Consider the following 19,734-nt stretch of genomic DNA (forward strand, 5'->3'; position numbering starts at 1 on the left):
ATAGCGGATGATGGATCGTCACCACAATTTCAAACGTTGTGTGACCGAAATAAAAAATCTGCGAAATCACCAAAGAAGTCACATACGGCACCAAGACAAAAAAGCTTAAATAAATCAGGGAAGCATCAAAAGTCACATTCAATCTTTGACGAACAAAGCTTGCTTGGGGTTTTAAAGAACAAAGAAGAAAGAAACCCAGAGTTGTATGAAAAATTTGCAACTAATTTTTCGGAGAAAAGATTAAAAGAAAATAGAAAATGTCAAACCGTGCGGAGAAAAGAGACTTTAAAGAAGCAAAAGCAAGATGCGGAGCAAGCACGGCTTATCTTTGAAGCCGAGAAAGTGGTTGCGAATTATCCACCAGAAGAAAAAATAGAGCTGCTAGTCGAGGGAGCCTTCGTGAAGTCAGAAGAATCGGAGAAAATGACTTCGATACTTAAGTCTCCGAGGAAAACACTGAGGGATATAAAGAGGCGGTTGTCAGTACGTGGTAGTGTTTTGAAAAGAAGGTCGTTACCAGCGGACTCCGATATTGTGTGGGCGAAAGAGAGACAAGAGAAACGCGATCAACATAAAGAAAGAGAAGTTCCAATGTCCGGCACATTGACTGTGCGACCAACAGCTAAAGTTCGCAGAGCCATCTCCCAGCGCATCACGAATACATTTACGGGAAAGACGGGCGATTCATCCCAGGCGACATTCTTGGATGTTGTCAATTACGGAGCACACGGAGAGCAAGGTTGGCATCTGAATGATGACGTCATACTCAACTTGCATACTCAGCGGCATCGGATCGCGTCAAGCAACGATGCGCTTGAAACATCAACCAAGTCGAACGACAACACGGATAAGACTAGTATAAAGGTACGAAAAGTAAAATCTTCCAAGGTTAAACTTAGAGAACAGCACGCAAAGTTAGCAAAGTCTTCCCAGCGTGGGCGGTCTTCTTCTGAAACAAGAGAAGAAAATACAGTGAAGAAAAATGCATTATACACTGTTGGACCGACCACCAATCTCCGCCCACTGTCCGATTTAAGTCAAATACTTCAGTCAAAAAGCATTAAAATGTCAGGCGCGGTAAGACCGACGATGGGCGCCAGTTGGTTAAGCGGGTTTGGAGTTTCTTGGAGACCAAATAGCGGGACCCCATTGAGTGAACCTTACAACGAACGAAACCGGTATGTTTTGGTATATAGTAGAGTGGGCAAATACGCGAAATTATACATATTGCCTAATCTTTCCAAAATCAATATATATAGTAGGGTGAGAAAGATGGGACACATTTTCATTCTATTTCCTCGTCCCATTTGTTAGTAAACAAAAAACTTTTAAAGAATTATAAAACCGTATATCCTCGCCACTTCCATAGACTGATGTTAATTGTTTAAAACACGATCAGGATATTCAAATATCATGTGCTAAAGGCTTGAGCAAGACACTTAACGGCAATTGCTCCAACTCAGTGGTTACTAATGGGTTGTCCAAATTATTAGCCACACATAAAAATGAGAAAATCCACAAAAAGCGCAAGTCGGGCGAAGTGTATGAACATCGTGTTTTAACGACTGCCGTTTTACGGCCATAGAAGGATAAAGTAAGTTACATTCATTCATTCATTCATAAAATCGCGCCCAGCCTAGAGGTATAATGGTTGCAAGACTTTTCGGTGCTCCCATTGTGGGCGCATGTGTTTACTTGGGCAAGACACTTATTGCTCCAACCCAGTGGTCAGTAAAATCGGATGGTCCATACTATCAGCCACACATAAAAACGAAAAAACACCCACAAAGTAACGTGTATAAAACAAAACAGCCGTGTTTAACGACTGTCGTTTTCCGGCCACGCGAAGATAAAGTAAGTTACATTCATTCATTCATTCATTCATTCATTCATGTAAACTTTACATAAATAACTCTAAAAACAAATGTTATAAGAACATACGAAGTTTGTAAGCATATTTTTATTAAACTACGATTCTGGATTGATGATTTAAACTCGCAAACTACAAACAAACAAGTTTTATTATAATTCAGCAAGCAGTTGTAGCCATTTAACACCGAATTTTAATACTTAACAACAGTAATCGTCTTTGTCGTGCTCTTTGTTGGACCGTCAGAATACTGTCGAATAACACTCTAACATTATTTTTGTCTATCATTGAATGGAAACGAGTAATCGGATATTTTTTTAATAAAATCACCTTCTACGCCAAGTCCCGTCGACCCGCACCCTACTATATACAGAAGTGTAAGAAAATTATTATTAACACAATTGTAAATTATAATTTTCCTGAAAAATAATTATTTTTAGAGAACTGCCCAAACCTGGCTTTTTCGATGCTGACTGTGATAAAATAACTGCTTTTGAAGGCGAACAAGATACGAAAAGGCGAACAGCATCGACCCCAGCCTTTCTTTACGGTGACGAACTTGACAATCACATGTAAGCTATAGTACAGACGTTTTATGGGCGCGCGAGCAACCACGCTTGAATTGTAGCTTGTAATGTTACTTTTCTCGTAGATACGAGGAGATCGACAACTTGACCTATGACTCTGCTTGCGTATCTAAGGAACCACCAACTTTAGAGAATGTCCTTAGCGCCAACCAGTTCATTGACAGTGTGTTCGCGGATATCACTGACGACATGGAATACCAACTTTTAGATGAAGGAGACAATAATACGATTAGTAAAAATAAAAGTTTCATTTTAAAAGTGAGAGACAACGAAGACACAATGAGTTCACCTTCAGAGAATAACGAATTGAAAGTAGAGACAAAAGAAAACATTCGTGGTGTGGAAGAAACGAATGACGAGAAATTAGATAAGATAGAATATTCTACACTGCCTCACAAAGAGAATTTAAAGGAGCAGGTCATCTCGCACAAACAAAATATAACCACACAACAAAAAGAGGAAGCGGCTTTTGTGACTTGGTCCGTACATCACAAGACATCAGAAGAGCCTATTAATTTAACTGAGAAAGGTGAACTGAGTGCGTTAAACGGTATAAAAAAAATTAAGTGTGAAAATTCAGTTGCCGGTAAACGTGTCGACCCTGGAAGTAAAATGGAAGTAAATAATGTAGAATCTTTACACGATGTCTATTCGTCAGTTTGTGAGTTAACAGACAGCGTTAAGGTTTTAGACAAGGGTATTATTTTAAATAAAACTGAAGATGAAATGTTTGCAAACAGTTCCACGACGGTTGCCAATGACATCTCAAACGAATTTAAAATCTGTCGTGTCGCTTCACAAGGAAGAGGTATCTGCATTGAAGATACGTACGATTCCGTGTGCGAAGATAAGAACGAGCAAGAATGTGTAACACTAACTACTCAAGAACAAAAATCAACAGAAAAATCCGACTCTGATCTATATGACGCGGTATGTGAAGAAACACTGCGGATAACAGAATCCGGAGAAGATAAAGAGATTGATAATATCTACGATCCTGTTTGCTCAAACCTTAAAGTGGAAGCAGAAACCGTACAAGATACGACCAAGACAGACTACATTAGTTCAACAGTTGTTCGCACCATGAAGTCAGAACAATGGAAGCAAAGTCAAGATGTTTTAAAGAAGACGTTAAAAAAGCGAATCTCGGATAACGCCATAACATATTCTTTGAAAGATGAATACGTGGAAATGGGGAGTCAGATCAATTGCAAAGAATCGACAGCAAACATGGTTATTGACAGTAGCACTGAACAAAGTGTGCAAGATACGTTTAAGGCGGAACAATCAGAACTGATGCAAAACCAAGTTGCTGGTTCAAGTGGTAAGACACAAGGAGAGGTGAAAAAATGGACTGGCTTTTCCAGTATCTGGTCAAAGCTTGGATTTTCGGGTACTGGTGGTAAAAGAGAGAGAAAGGGCTCTGAAAAAACTGTTTCGAAAACAAAATCCCCCCTTCCGAGTCCCAATAACACTTTTTTTGGAAAATTAGGTGGAAAAAGTACAAAGCCAAAATCAAAGCCAGTTTCCGAAAAAAACAAAGATAAAATAAAAAACCTGCAAATTTCTTCGCTTAGTAATCGAATGTCGGAAGACTCGACCCAATCCATTGTTTCGTTTGAAGAATCTCTAACGGATACTATTTCACTAACTCCGGAAATTATTATTTTTGACGACCAGGCAATTGGAGTAAGTAGACTTGAAAAAAAAGAAGAAGAATTAAAAGGTAAATCTGCTAAAGTTACAGCCGATGACATCACAGCATTCAACAACAGCAATTTTGGTAACTCGGACGTTGTTGAAACCATGCAAACTCCAAAACGAGATACCGGTTTTCTTCAAGAGCTGGGAAAATTGTTTGATCAAAAGTACGAATTATCAGATATTGAGAATGGTCTTACTGTTGAAAGCCAACTACAAGTAAAAAATGAAATTGTGATTTACGATGTCCCGAACTCAGCTATGACCGAGGATTTAACGGAAGCAGTTGAGCCATACTACAAGGTGCCTTGTTCTACTCCTGTAAAATTAAATAATGGCGAAAATTACGCATTTCCTATAGCTGATATGAACACTTTGAGTGAAGCTGTGTACGACGAACCACCAGTCGAACAAGGCGAGGTCGGGTCACCAATGATAGATCTTGGACCACTACTTGATAATAATCAACCCGCAGATTACAACAACCAACAACCGACTTCAGTCGGACATGATTTTTTGGCTACGACCAAAAACATAGAAACATGCAGATTTAAAGCCTGTAATGCAACCATATCTGATGAAGACGTATTTGCAACAGCTGGTAAGGAGTTGTACAGTGAACCACCAAAAGAAGTTTTTCCGGAGGTAAAACAGTTAGTTTCTGCAAACAAAAGTACAGCCAACACAAAAGAAGGTGTAATGACCAATACACCACAACCAATAACGTTAAGCCATAAGGACAAAAGCATATTTAGAAATAAAGTTTTCGAAAACTGCGCCCTGAAATCGCAAAGCACAAAAACCCAGATGATAAAAGTTTTGACTTCGTCAGCAAAATATCCACAACAGCAACCAGAGGTTGTATACGATGACCCAGCAATGTTGGAAAGTGACGATTATACATCAGTTCCAAACGAACAATTCGAAGACTATTGTGAAATAATTAACGAGCCACAGGACGATGATGACTATATTGATATACACCAATTACCAAGCAGCAACATTCCTCATTTACAACTTGAAAATAGGTACAACAAAAGTAGTATTTATTTATTTGTTAACTCTTTTTCTTTATGGCAAAAAAATCTAAACATTTTGTGGCAAATAGTTTTACAGATAAACATATGTTTACCATTTTACTTCGATAATCGTTCAAAATGTGACGACGAAACATCGTTACGAAATTTAAATTTGCTGGGAGATCAGTTTTATGGATAAGCGTGAAACTGTAAATCCAAAGTTTTATTGAAATAATATCAACACAGTAAACTTTGTAGGTCAACGTCTGCTTTGGAAGATTACGACAAGCTTAAGAGGTCGCCATTGCATTCGAACCTTATAGAAGAAGATTGCGCCAACTTTGAAAAAGTCCACGAAATCAAACATGGCCAATGCGCAGTTTCTACGCCGTACATTACAGTTAACAAAACACCATGTAAGTTCATACATACGGTGGTACCGCGACAACTCATGGAGTTATAAAATGAGAGTCTTAGAGGAAATGAAGTCAAATCTTACAATGGTGTATAAATAGTAATTTTTCACTTTAATATACATTTCCAACTTTCCGTTTGAAACGGCACTGTTTTGAGTTATCGTCACTTATGTTTGCACGCGTGACGTCACCGGTACAGATAAAAGACTAACAGAACACCAATTATAAGATTAGAGTTAAGTTTCCCTCCAAATGTTGTGGGTGCGCTTACCTCATTATTGGTAACCAAGGCGACTTTTTACCAAACCTAGCACAACCTTTAATTACACCCGACCCTATGAAAACGGTACGTCACGATGTTGCAACGTATTTAAAAAAAACGTTTATGTCTAACAACAATTTTGTTTGTCGCAGCGTCATTTAATTACGTGCAAAATGGTGATATATACGTATCCGACTGTCATGGTGACGGGATTGATATTTATTCTAGCGAGGGCAAACACAAGTAAGTTTACCATGATAAGCAAGAATAACTAATTAGTGTTTTCAGTTTGGGCAAAACGTTACAAACATGTTCTTTTTGCGAAGTAATAAAACCGAGACATATGGTTGTTTTTATAAATTATGAAGACAAACTGCTTTGGTCTAAAAAGTCTGATAACCATTAACGCCGACCCAAGTTCACTGTGCTTCTTGACATTTGCGACAATGCAAGTCGTTTAAGTTTTGTTTTTATTACGTCACAGGAACTCTCTTTTTATCCCTGGTTGCCCGCGAGGTCTGACGTCATACACCTCACGTCACGTGTTATGTGCGTCAAGCGCAAGTGGCGAAATATTGGTAGTGGACATGACAAATGGCAGAGTGTTGCGGCGAATCGGTGGCAAGTCCGAACTTCGCAATCCACGTTGCGTCACTATGCATCCTGATAATCAGGCGTTTATGACTTCAGACATAAAGTCTATAAGAAATTGGGCGCTCAAGCTGTTCGACATCAGAACAGGTACAATCACTTAATAAAAAATACATTACACAAATTTGACGAAATAAGTAACAGAGTAAATAGATTCCTATTTCAACCGTCCCTTATATTTTCTAGTGCAAAATTATGTTTGCACTCACAATCTATAGCACATTTATTTTAACTGTGCAACTAAACAACTTTTACAGAAAAATCATTTAACAACAAGCATATAATTAGCGAGTAATGAACGATTTCTTTGATAAAATCCGGTTATCCCAAATCTTGTATTTTAATATAAAACTATTGATAGCAATTAGTGCAGTATTTAGACCAAACAAGATCATTTAAATATGTGCACCTATTACCACGGGGTTAGCGAGTAATTTATAAGATTAAAAACGAAAGAGATTTTTTCCGGGGTATAGTGCTCCTTTATCGGTTTGCTGTGAAGTAAAGCCAAGTCGACTATGACGACATAAAAGTTATTGGATACGTCAGGCCCATACGTAGCTCCTTCTACGTTGGAATTCGTAACATAAACTTGGCGCTGCATTCCTCACAGTTGCGCGTAAATAAATTTAATTTGGTAATAAACAACCCAAATATGTTACAGAAGTAGCTTCATATTTAAGATCATTTCTTAACCAAGCAGAATGTTCCTTAAACTAAGGATAGTACAGCATTATAATAGCGATTATTTAACATGACTGACACGTTTAAAATTTAGCCTAAAAAAGCTTTAAAAACAAGATTAAACCTTTGCATTTTTACATTTACGATTAAGTAAAGGAAGAATTGCGTCTGTTAGGATTAAAAGTCGTGGCTTGCACGTCAATATGATTCAATTAATCTACTTTTCAATTCCGATTACGGCCTTCTGCTTGGTTAAAAAAAACATCGCATTCAATAGGGTGGGGGGAAGACAGCACTCGGCGTAAGACGTGCCTTTTACCCATTCAATGCTAGGCGGAAAAATGTTTCGGTATTTTTCGACGGTATTTTAATGGTAACAAAGTGCACGGCAAATATGTTAGCTGTTGTTAAGTAATAAAATACGGCTTCAACATTTTTTAAAGACTCAAAAAAGCATAATAGTAAGATGTTCATTTTGAATGCTCGCTAAACCATATTAAAATTCCTAATTTTTTTTAGTTTTTATTTGGATCCTCAATCCAGTATCGCAGTTAAATAAAACGGGCCAAAATGGGGGGCAGTAAGGCTTTAATTAGGGAAAAAGAAAAACAAAAAAATATCGTTTTAAAGTTATAAGTTTACATGGCAAAGAAACTAATACAGCCGGTTAATTTTGGTAAGTTAACTACAAGCTGCAAAATATATTAGTAATATAAATATATTTTATTTTTTGTCCCGTCTTCCCCACATCGTAATTTTGTAGATTTTAATTGCCAAACCATGAATTTTATAATTTATACCACAGCAGTGGTAATTCGAATATAACAGACTGATATAATAACAAGACAATATATGAAAAATATATTCGTAATTCACTCACTTCATGTACATTTGTAGGATAGCGATAGAGTATTTATCAATTGATGTTCCAACAGTACCCATTACCGTTTAAAGAAAAAGGATGTTTAAACCTGATTTTTAAAGCGTACGATATTTTTTTGTGCTCTTTGCGTGTATTCCTAATAATAAAAAAATAATTTTAAAATGGATTCTAAACAGTCCTGTCTAACCCTGCTTGTTTTCGAATCGCTAAATTCTAAAAAGAAATTATACTAAAATAGCAGCTATGCGTTAACCACACACCGAACTGGTTGAATTACACAATATAGGCGTTTCTTGCGGAAATGCAAATCTTGGCGAAACTTTGTACCAGATGGAAACATATTGTCTCTCAGCTGTTTATGGCGTCGCAACTTTGTAAATTACATCGTAGTTTTTGTGCACTTTAATAAGCTATGTCTCTTGTTTTATATAGGCGAAGTTGCGAGTTCCATTGAATGCACGGGAAAAAGCAAAATCAAAATCGGTTGGCCGGAGTTTTTGACATACAGGTATGATGAATCTTATTAAAAGTCATGATTAACTAGTTTTACATCAGTTTTGTTTAGTTCAGTGGAATAAAGTACTTATCGATTTATATAAAATAATTAAATTTTCCTCTTGAACGCTCAGACTGTTAATCTTGATTTAAAATATCCCAAGGAACAACAGCAGCCATGCTTTCTACGTAAGTGATTCAGAAAGTCATGCTGTTTACATGTTTGACGCAAGAATCAGCAAAGAACCAGTGTTTCAGATCGGCCAAGAGGGTAAGCGCTCTTTGTAGATTAAATATTTATTCTAATCGCTTGGTGGCGTTAAAGGGGCATACCGACATAATATCCAAATTCGCATGAATACAGCGGTACTTAAATGTGACTTACTTCCAAAAGTTTCAAAAAACCAAACAGCCTCCAATCAGGCTTAATCGGCAGTTTATAGTTTTTAAACTACTAGTGAAAACAATTTTTGTTTCGCGATTGTTTCAGAAGCTGTGTCGTTTTTTTTTGAAACTTTGATGGTAACATTAGATTACGATTGAGCTTTTCCACCTATATGAAAATATGATTTTTGTTGCTAAGCCCCTTTAAGTGCGATAAAGTTAAAAGCTTTTCAAACAAATGAAAATTTTAAATAAGAGACACAATTTTTAAACGCATATTGAAATAGTGGAAACTCGTTTAACTAGAAATCAACAAATGTAGGTTAATATTTGACAGCGTAACTGGAATTCGTTGGGCTCATGTGTTCAATTACATAACACGTCATAAATGTTTATAGGAGGAACGATATCGGAGAAGTGTGTTTAACAATACCCTGTGTAATAATTAACTAAACAGTCACCGCTTTAAAATACTTTGCGCCAAGATAGTCTAAATCAACCGTGTTAGTTTAGAATTTACATAATTTATCTCATGCTCTCGAGAACCAATCCAAATCATACATTTTGAGAAAATATCGAATTATAATAAATTATAGCAAAACAACCCGAATGTAATAAGAAGCATTACGCACATCTTACTGAAGTAGAGCTTTAAGGTTTGTGCTACAAACTGTCTCCGGCATTAATTGCCCGAGCCAATATGTAGGCATGGTAATACTTTTAAATTAATGCAACCATTGTGCGTGTCCACCACCGAGGTAGAGTGGTCAGCTTCGTTCAAGACTTGCCGATGCTACGCTAGTGGTTGTGGACCTATGTCGTTAGACAAGACACTTAACGGCAATGGCTCCAACCCATTGGGAAGTTGTCCAAGTCGTCAGCCATAAAGACAAAATAAACAACGCCAAAATTACATACCATGGTAACTCGTAAGCGGCTAGGAGGTGTATGTAAAACAGAACATTCGTGTTATAACGACTGTCGAGGTTTCCCGCCATGCGAGTAGGCCTATTAAGTAAGTCAAATTTATTCATGTTTTCGTTATAGGAGTACAAGACGGTCAGTTTTTAAGCCCATGCGGATTGGCATTTTTTCCTGGGGGCAAACTTACAATCGCTTCCTCACCTGGCGGGTCGATTGTGGTAGCGGATTGGGGAAATCACAGACTTTCAGCGTTTGATGCTGATACTGGTCATTTTCAATATCAGTTGATAAAAAATCCAACAGCAGGCGATTTTAGCAATTTAAGAAATCCCTATGATATGTCAGTGGATGCCGAGGGTACGTTGTACGTCACAGAGAGCAAGACAAATGACATTAAAATCTTCAAGAGTGTTTGATTATACTAGAAACCTTGAGCCCATTTCTTTAGAACCCAAAACAATTATAGCAGAACAAACATACATGATATGCCTATATAAAAATGAAATTATACACAATTCTCATTCTACAAACCGTTAATAACCCTCTATTACACTAACAAGAGAGCTACATTTTAAATACTTATATCTAAGCAATGCTGGTATGTTTTCGTATTAAAATATTTTGTATATTTTTGCCCTCTCCCAGAAATTGTAAATAAAACCTAATATATACTGGTTAAATGGTCAAGAGCGCATACAAGCTTACATTCAGTCAACGACTAGGCTAAAATTTATTCAAAGGTACCACCAAAGTTCCAAGTAACTAAACAGCTCTGAATTTGTGGTTTAGATCTGCATTTTTTAAGAAGTTGTTTCGTTTTACTAAAGTTTTGGTTGTTGTTTCAATTACATTTGTGCATTTCTAATATTACAAATATTTTGGTATGTACCTTAAAGTAACAAAATAACTCATTGGGAAGAAAAGTATCTGCTTTATGAAAAAAACTAACTACATTTGTTGCTTGTCTAACAATGTCATTATAGTTTAGACTGTCTACATGTTTGTAAATATGCATAGTGATACAGGTGCACAAAATGATGTCTTAACTGTTTTAACAAAAAAGTTTGCTTTTAAAATTTATAAAATAGTACCTTTAAGACACCAATGCGGTGGTCATCTTCTACCATGGTTTCAATGATAAAAGAATCAGAAGTGTCATCGGAGCTTATCGAATAATCAAGGAGGTTGTTTGGAGAGCATGTATCCATGTCAAAAGCTTTTAACTGTCAAAGATAATTCATGTTAATTGTGAAAATGATTCATACAGTAAATACTTTAATTTATTTACTACAAGATTAAAATAAAAATGGGATTGAAATGTCCAACACAATGGACCACATTGCATAAAAACAGTTTGCTGTGCTTTAAGATTAATATTTCTATTATAATATATTCTTTGTATAATATATTGGCCATATCACATTTCATTATTTTCCGAAGAAGGTATTCAAGTACCAGGCAAAATATTTATATACAGAATGAAGAAGCAAAGTAAATAATACAGCACACTCAAGGGTACTTAGAGAAGATAGCAAAACATTAACCAGACAGTTCATTATAAATCACCTCGGTGAAAAGTTGACTTTGCAACCTTTCGAAAACATTGTTTTGAGTTTTTTTTTAACTTAAAAAAGTTACAGATTTATTAAAGTGCACTTTAGTTTAAATAATTGTACTTGTTTACCTTTAATACTTCAGTGAGTGCAGATGTTCTTTCAGCTACCTCAATTTGATATGTGCCATTTTCAAAAAATGGCTTATGGTCATTTACATCCTGATAAAAATTGCTGATATAAGTTGCATTTTTGATAAACAAATTGTGTATTAATGCAGGTTGCGAACAACGTAAAAATTCAATACTTGGAAAAAGCAACATTTTTGACAGACCCACCTCGACTGTTATTGTAATATTTACAGAACTACTTTGCTTGGGGGATCCCTGGTCCTCTGCAACTATAGTTAGCAGAATAACCCCGACAGCCCCATTCTCACATTTCACAAGTGATTCAGGAAGAGATTCAAAGTCTAATGGAGAATTAAGGAGCAGATTGCCTAAAAAATATAAATTATAAATAAAAAGGTTATAGATAATATTTTATAAAAACAAATATTATTCCTTTTGATAATGTTCCAACATTTTAAACATTCGTTGCCAAATTATCCACCAACCTTCTTTCTGATACTGAGCATCAGAAGGATCCATCGTAAAGTTATCTGAGAGCTCTCCATTAGCAACATAGTATTTAACCATGCTGTTTGTTGTGTTTGATTCATCATCATCAACTGCCTGCATATGATAACATGATTTCATGTCAATACACAGTCAATATTCGCCTCTAAATCTTAACCCCACCACCAACAATAGCTCAAGACCCTAATCTATAACAGCAGTCTTCCTTTCAATTTTTTGAATTTTCAGTCTCTAGTTTTACACCTTGAATCTGAACATACTGATAATATTGATTAGTTTTGTATAGTATAAATGACAATTAATTAAATTTAGATGATAATACATAGTAAAGTTTAGATGTGAATAGTAAAAAGTGGAAGTTTTTAAAATGTTTAGAAACCAGCTGTTGCAACGTTCTGTATTAAAATATTGTATAGAAGTAAGTAATTATTAACTTACATAAACTGCAACATTTGGGTTAAACTCCGCGTCCCCTTCTTTGATAACTGCTGAGTATGAACTTCTTTGAAATCTAGTGGATCATGTTCAAATTTTATAAATGAGTACAATTTTTTTAAAGGTTTGGTCTGATTTTTAAATAATCATAAATAGTTGACTAAGAAGTAGAAAAATAGATTATGGAAATCTAAATATTGAAGACATTTTTAGCACTGTAGTAACAGTAAAATTAAATAAAAAAAATCAAATAAACATAAACTCACCGAGGAATTTCATCATTCACATCCAAGATAGTAATATCTAACGTTGTGGTGGTAAAACGATTTCCACCATCAGTAGCACGAACGCTTAAGTAATACTTTGATATTTTTTCTCGGTCAAGGTTTGCATTTACTCTGACCTCGCTGGTATTTGGGTTGATGGCAAAACTACAAAAATATCATATGCAATACAGTCAAATTAAAAAAAAATCCCTAAAAATTTAAGAAACTCTGTCAGAAATTCTACTTACATGTCAGGAGGGAGAATGCTGTATGTTATTTCTTTGTTTATTCCTGTGTCTTTATCTGTTGCCTGTGGTCAAAAGAGATCTTTTGTAATCTAGTCTAGGGCTTTCCACAAACTTGCAAGTTTAGAATTTGTTATATGATGCACATGAAAAAATACCACACACCTCAATGATTAAAGCTATGATAAATAAATTATGCTAGAGAAATTCTCATTAGAAATCATTAAAAAAAATATTAAAATACCATATTACAATAAATTATCTAATTAGGAAAATACATCAAAAATCAAAACAATTTTACACCATTTTTGAACACTTTTATGACTTGAATGAAACTAGGTATTTTATAATTTTTTGGTTCAGTGATTCTAAATAGCACTGAATAAAGATTGAATACTGAACTAAACCTTAGTCTTTTTTGTTATTCATACAGACATGTTGGAAGCTTATCAGACAATCAGTTGGCAAACAATTATGGTGGGAAAATAGGTAACCAGGTTTTTTAAAGGTTATATATGTATTTTAAAAATATTACTGTAAAAAATATAAGTAGTTAGATTTTAAAACTTCTGTTATTCCCTAGCCAGCTTTTAAATTAGCAGACAACTATAACACCATGTTTTTATTGTCTTTTTAATTGAAGATTTTCAGCAAATATTTTAAAAGGGCATACCAACGAAAAATCAAAATTTGTGTATTGATAGATATGCTCAAATGTGATCTAAAGGTACCAATAAAGTTTTAAAATACAAAACAGCTTTTGAAAAATATGAGTTTTAAAATCGCAAATTCGACCGCTGGAGTAAAAAAAATTGGCCGTGGCGCAATGCATGGGATTTCCCATTAGAAAAAAAATCACTCAACTTTGATCGTTTCTAGTTTCTAAAATACTAAAGAAAATTTAAATTTTATTTCTGATTTGGTATAATGAATGCTTCTTCTTCAAAACCAAAAAAAAAATTGTAAAACATATAGACTTTATTATGTTTTAATTTTCGATTGAACGTAGCTACATAATATGCTGACTTAGCACTTTTTTCTTTTTAGTTAGGTTTTAGCACTTTTTTTATATTAATATGTTCATTATGTCTCACTAGTACCTACTTTACCATTTTTTTTTTATAAAAAAGTCAATTTTTCATGTTTAACATTAGGTATAAAAATATGCTGAGTCAGCATAATCTGGTATGTACCTACGTTCAATCGAAAAAATTAAAACATAATAAAGTCTATGTTGTACAATTTTTGTTATATATTCTTGAAGAAGAAGCATTAATTTTACCAAATCCGAAATAAAATTTGAATTTTCCTGGCATATCTATCCATATACAAATTTTCATTTTTCGTTGGTATGCCCCTTCAAGTAATGCCTTAATGGGCAATCTGCAGCCAAACAGACATAAAATTATTATAACATAGGTCAATGAATTATGGTCATATATAAAAAAGGTATAATCAGGCTTTATAAAATAGCAAATCTCTTGGCACACTAGGTGCTAAGGAGTTTGTTACACTAATCACAATCTCAATTTAATAACTATGATATTTTTTGCTTATGAGTTATGGAATAAAAAAAATATATAAAAAAGGGAACAAAAATAAATTCTAATATTAAAACAATATCAGAAACACTCACATTAATAAAAGCAACTGGTGTTCCAACTTTTGCATCTTCCTTAACTTTTGCAGAAAATGTATCTTGCCCAAATTCTGGTGAATTGTCATTTTCATCTGTTAACTCTATGACAACAGTCGCTGAAGCTGAAAATTTTTCAGTGGTACGCATTTCTCTGGCAACGATCTGTTAAAAAGGGAACATAAACACAAGAAAAAAAATGGGAAAAGCATCAATAATATAAATGCAACTGTTAAACTCAGCAATATTAGAAAAAGAGTTTATAAAAACTCACTTCAACTTGAAACTCCTTTGTCGTTTCAAAATCAAGTAAAGTTGAATCTTTTACCCTAAGATTGATATTAGCTTCCCCATTTACCTCCGAAGGTACAACCTCAAAGGCATTGGATGTTGTTGAAAGAGAAAAAACTGCATTATCAGCCTGAACAATATTTTAACCTCAGACTGTTATCTAGATTTCTAGTAAGATTGGTAATAAATATTTCAAATAAATTTTACAGCCCGCAGAATTAAATGTGTTATCGAGCAGCGATGGTCAAAATAAAATTTTTATTATGCTTTTACACTTGCAAAGGATTCACTATGGCACAAAAATGTTTTAATGTTTACTTAAACAGAAATTTGAGATATTGAAATGCATTCATCATCATAGAATACAGTTAAACACATAAGAGGAATTACTGCAGTAATTACTAACTCAATTTAAAAAATATTAAAAAATTAAAAAACTTAGCAATTTGCTTTACCTGGTCAAGATCTTTAACAAACATATTGATCCCAGGAATGGTGATAAAATTAGATGTGTTTTCTTCAATTGTTGCATTAAAGTTGTTTTCCTTTATTATGTTGTTGGTGCTAGAGTCAGTCACTCTTAAAGATATTAATTATTTTAGGAAATTGGTGCTCATTATAATTTATATAAAAACAAAAAAACATATCGGCAGTTTTATTGGATTAAATATATACCTTTAAACAGCAATCATTCTGTTAGTAAATATAAAGTAATGACATTTTCCTAACTTATTAAATAGGCGACGGTTTATGTATGTGTATTATTCATTTATTAGAGAAGACACATTCAGCAGTTACATTAGTGGTCACTAATACTTAGATTGGCTAAACAAGCATAATCATTGATTCTCAGCCAATCTATATTTATCTTTTCCGTGTTTGTGATGTAACAATGGAAGCGAGAATTTCTCCCGAAAATTACTTTACGAAGAAGGCAATTCTCAGTAAAATGTTGAATTTGTTATTGTTTTTATACCTTTAACAGAAAAGTAATCCATATAAACAGTATAAATAGTATGGAAATTGTAGCAGTGAGTCTGGGTAAGCGTTTACCGAACTTCTGCGACCCGAATTGCGTGTTTCTAAAAGGGCCCAGACTCTGTTAAAATCTATAAAAACGATCCAAAACAATTTATTTGACCTGGATTTGCAGAAACCAATCTTATGTTGTGTTACCAACTCAATTTCGCTGTTTAAGTTTTTGGCAATAATCGATAATCAACTTTGATTATACGTTCTGCATACTGTTCAAATGCGACAAGGAAACTTGATCTCTGATCAATGTGAACTATACTTTCTACATACCACTCTTAGTAGGCTATTTCATAAAAACTGTTACTTTAATTTTTAGTTATTTATACTTTTGTTACTATGAATACTAAACAACATAAATAAAACTGTTTTAAAACTTTAAATCTTACCGGTAGAAAATTGGTTTATTGTCATTAATATCTTCCACAGTGACACTAATAGTTGTTGTAGCATTAAGTGGAAAACCAATTCCCATATCTGGAAATGTATTATCTGCTGGAACTTTTTCTTTGGCCTGCAACAAAATTAACAATGTATTTAAAACCAATACTTAAAAAGTCATTATAACTTTCCTTTTATCCTTTATTTTTTTTAACTATTGTGTTCAATTGTTTATGGAATTTTAAAATCATAATGTAGAATAATTTGTATAACATAATTTGTGTTTCTGCCACGTTATTGCATGAATGTAACTTACTTTACCCTTGCATGGCCGGAAAACAACAGTAGTTATAACACGGTGTTTATACACCTCATGCCAGCTTACAAGTTACCATGTATGTTACTTTGTGGGTGATTATTTTTTGGGGGAATTAATCATTTTTTTTATATATGGCTGATAATTTGCCCAACCGATTATTGACCACTGGGTTGGAGCAATTGTCAGTAAATGTCTTGCCCAAGGACATATAGGCCTACAATGGTAGCAGCAAAGAGCCTTGAATCCATTACCTCTGGGTTAGAGACAGGCGCGCCAACCAACTGTGCTCAGCGCCAGCCTATTAGTCATTTCTTATAAGTGAATCTGCTTACCATAACTGAAAATTGAAAAACCCCATTGTTTTGATTGCTATCAGCATCAATATCACCAGTGACTGCTATTTGGCCAGTTGTTGAATCTATGGTAAGAATGTTTTTTGCTTCTTGTTCAACCAAGGAATACTCAATTTCCCAATTAAGACTGTAATCCTGATCTCGTGCTTCTACTTGCACAAGATCCTCCTTAAAAAAAATTCAATCTGTTGTTAGAATTCATGCTGACTGTAAACATCAAAAACTTTCAAAAGAGAAATATTGTTTCTACAGATGTGTCTCCACGTATAATAGAGATACAAATTATATATTATTGCTTTGTGCATGTGAACAAAGTATAAAAGATTAAAGTAATTGCTGAATTCTATATAAGATCTCTATATCATTTGTTGGCTATTTTTTACAAACCTGACGGTTTTCCTCTATAGTCACATAGTAAGGAGCACTGGTAAAAATTGGTGGTCTATCAGGTCCATCCAATACAGTAACAAGTACAGGTGCAGAAGCCTTTCGTGTTTCCGATCCACCACATGCTGCAGATCCCCCATCCTATAAACCAACAGCTTTTGTGTTGAGTTTGAAATAAAACTGTTCTTTAAACTGTAATCATTACTGTAAAGATGCAGTTGTGAAGTATAAAACAACTGCATATGGGTCAGGATCGGTTGGTAAACCATTTTTATTTTAAACAACCTTTGTTGAAGAACATCTTTACAACTTTTAAGAACAGCATACAATTTTTGAATCTCACCACCCACAACCAACGGCAATATACAGTACCAATAAAATGTATTAATTTTAATTACCTCAGCTGTAATTGTTGCACTTATAACCGGAGAGCTTTCATAATCTATTTTTGCATTTTCATTTACCAATACCATGTAATCAGGATAGCCAGTAAAGTTCAGCTGGTTTGTTGCCTCCTAGGATTTAAAAATAGTTGGATTACTTTAACTGTGGATTATGTACAGTGTTATGCATACAGCTGATTTAAAATAGTATAAGAATCAATTAATTAAGCCATACCTCGAAGGTATAAGTACGAACACTTCCAGCATATCCATCATCTATATCAGTTGCTTCGGCAACAAGCACAGTTTTATTTGTCCATGGATACTGTAACATGGAGTACGTAAAGAAACACCAAAAAAGGCTTGTGCACCAATTGTAATAGTAAAGTTTTTATTAAAGTAAAACAGTAAAGTTTTGTTAAGTGTAATAGTAAAGTTTTAACACCACACCAATAAGCATATAGTAGAGGTAGTGGAAGACTTTAGCACATAATACCTAAAATAGAAAGACTTCAGTACATAATACCTAAATATCTTGATTGAGTGGTAACAATCAACAATGGTCTGGTGGACTCATGAGGATACAGTTTTATTATACTTTGAATGTTCTTTGTTTACTATCAAATGGGGCAAGAAAACAGAATAAAATGATGTTCTATCTCCCCCACCCTAGTATAATTAAGCTTTTTACATTCAAAATGAAACAAAATTAATATGTAAGAAATCTTATTTTCTTTGTAAGGATAAATTTTTAATTATAAATATATTAAATTGTAAGAAGGTTGTTCACTTACTTCTAAAACACTCTTACTATAAGGAAGGCCTAGAAAAAATGGATCATTGTCGTTTGCATCACTTATGTCGATCGTTGAAGTCTGAAAATTTGTTTAATAAATATGAAAGGTATAGTGGCCTTGATGACAAAACTCACCTCAATATCAGATTCTGTTCCAGCAGTTGCTTTGACATTAATTGTAAATGAAGGTGTTGTCTAAAATAAAAAGCAGAATTAAATGTTTAATTGTAGACATTAGGATAGAAAAATGTACAAACCTCTCTATCAATTTGTTCTAATAATGTAAGCTCCCCAGTATTTTCATTTAAATCAACATAAACTAGGAATTCAGCTCCAGTTATCTCGTATTTTATATTGCTTGATCCAGTGGCAACTAGTGTATAAAATGGAGTGTTTGTGACCTCCATGTCTTCACAGAATTTAGCCGAATTCAAATCTCCAGTGTTTGTGGTTGAGTTATGTGGCTGCCAAGTAATACCTGTTGGAAAATGCGAAAACAAACATATAATATGACATTTATTATGATATTGTGGCAAAATATATTAAATTTGTGTTTTTTTATTTCCCAATCTAAATAAGTTTTTTTTGTGTTGATTAGCTATAACTGTTTACCACAACTTTTCCACATAGGGTATTATCAAATAAAAATTTTAGCATGAAGTGACATTTATTTAGAAGACTAAATTAAATAATATAATCAAAATAAAGGCCTCTAAAAAACTAAGAAACTTTCAGTCACATAACATGTAGAAGAGAATCATGAAATGAAAACAAACATAATTCTTTTAACTTACCATATGCAACCACAAAAAACATTGGCAACATAAGAATATGCTTCATTTTGTATCAGAACATTTGTTTCTAGTAAAATATAAGCACTGCAATTCTCTCAGCATCAGAAGTTCTAAACTTTCTGTCTAACGAACTGATGGTATACTAAAACCTCGAAAAGACAGCACATACAAAAAGAAATATCTGTGAGTAACTCACTCAAAAGTACTTGAAATTTTTGAACAAAGCTGAATGGGATGACAGAAATACTCAACCGCTTTGAGGTAGCTTCGATAAATTATCATCGATTACAATTAAGGTTTAAAAAACAGAACATTTTGAAACGATAAAAAAACTTTAAACTTTGTTCAA

General features: G+C 34.0%; 2 protein-coding genes across 2 annotated transcripts; one reads left to right on the forward strand and one right to left on the reverse strand.

The window, feature by feature from the left end:
- Positions 1-598: 598 nt before the first annotated feature.
- Positions 599-19,676, reverse strand: LOC101243054 (cadherin-related family member 2-like). The gene is made up of 20 exons (XM_018814506.2): positions 19,386-19,676; positions 18,849-19,069; positions 18,727-18,786; positions 18,590-18,670; positions 18,031-18,120; positions 17,811-17,927; positions 17,413-17,553; positions 17,005-17,193; positions 16,362-16,486; positions 15,396-15,519; positions 14,924-15,070; positions 14,650-14,814; positions 13,017-13,078; positions 12,769-12,933; positions 12,506-12,578; positions 12,046-12,163; positions 11,768-11,928; positions 11,561-11,650; positions 10,968-11,099; positions 599-949 (listed from the first exon to the last, which is right to left on the reverse strand). Exons 1-20 carry the CDS (start codon positions 19,429-19,431, stop codon positions 896-898), a joined length of 2,361 nt encoding a protein of 786 aa, XP_018670051.2. The 5' UTR covers positions 19,432-19,676; the 3' UTR covers positions 599-895.
- LOC100183734 lies at positions 957-10,750 on the forward strand. The gene is made up of 9 exons (XM_026837095.1): positions 957-1,178; positions 2,311-2,442; positions 2,523-5,186; positions 5,436-5,593; positions 6,008-6,098; positions 6,340-6,596; positions 8,506-8,581; positions 8,733-8,839; positions 10,000-10,750. The coding sequence occupies exons 1-9, from the start codon at positions 1,066-1,068 to the stop codon at positions 10,290-10,292; spliced, it is 3,891 nt and encodes a 1,296-aa protein (XP_026692896.1). The 5' UTR covers positions 957-1,065; the 3' UTR covers positions 10,293-10,750.
- Positions 19,677-19,734: the final 58 nt, after the last annotated feature.

The sequence above is a fragment of the Ciona intestinalis genome, chromosome 12, assembly GCF_000224145.3.
Source record: "Ciona intestinalis chromosome 12, KH, whole genome shotgun sequence".
Lineage (NCBI taxonomy): Eukaryota > Metazoa > Chordata > Ascidiacea > Phlebobranchia > Cionidae > Ciona > Ciona intestinalis.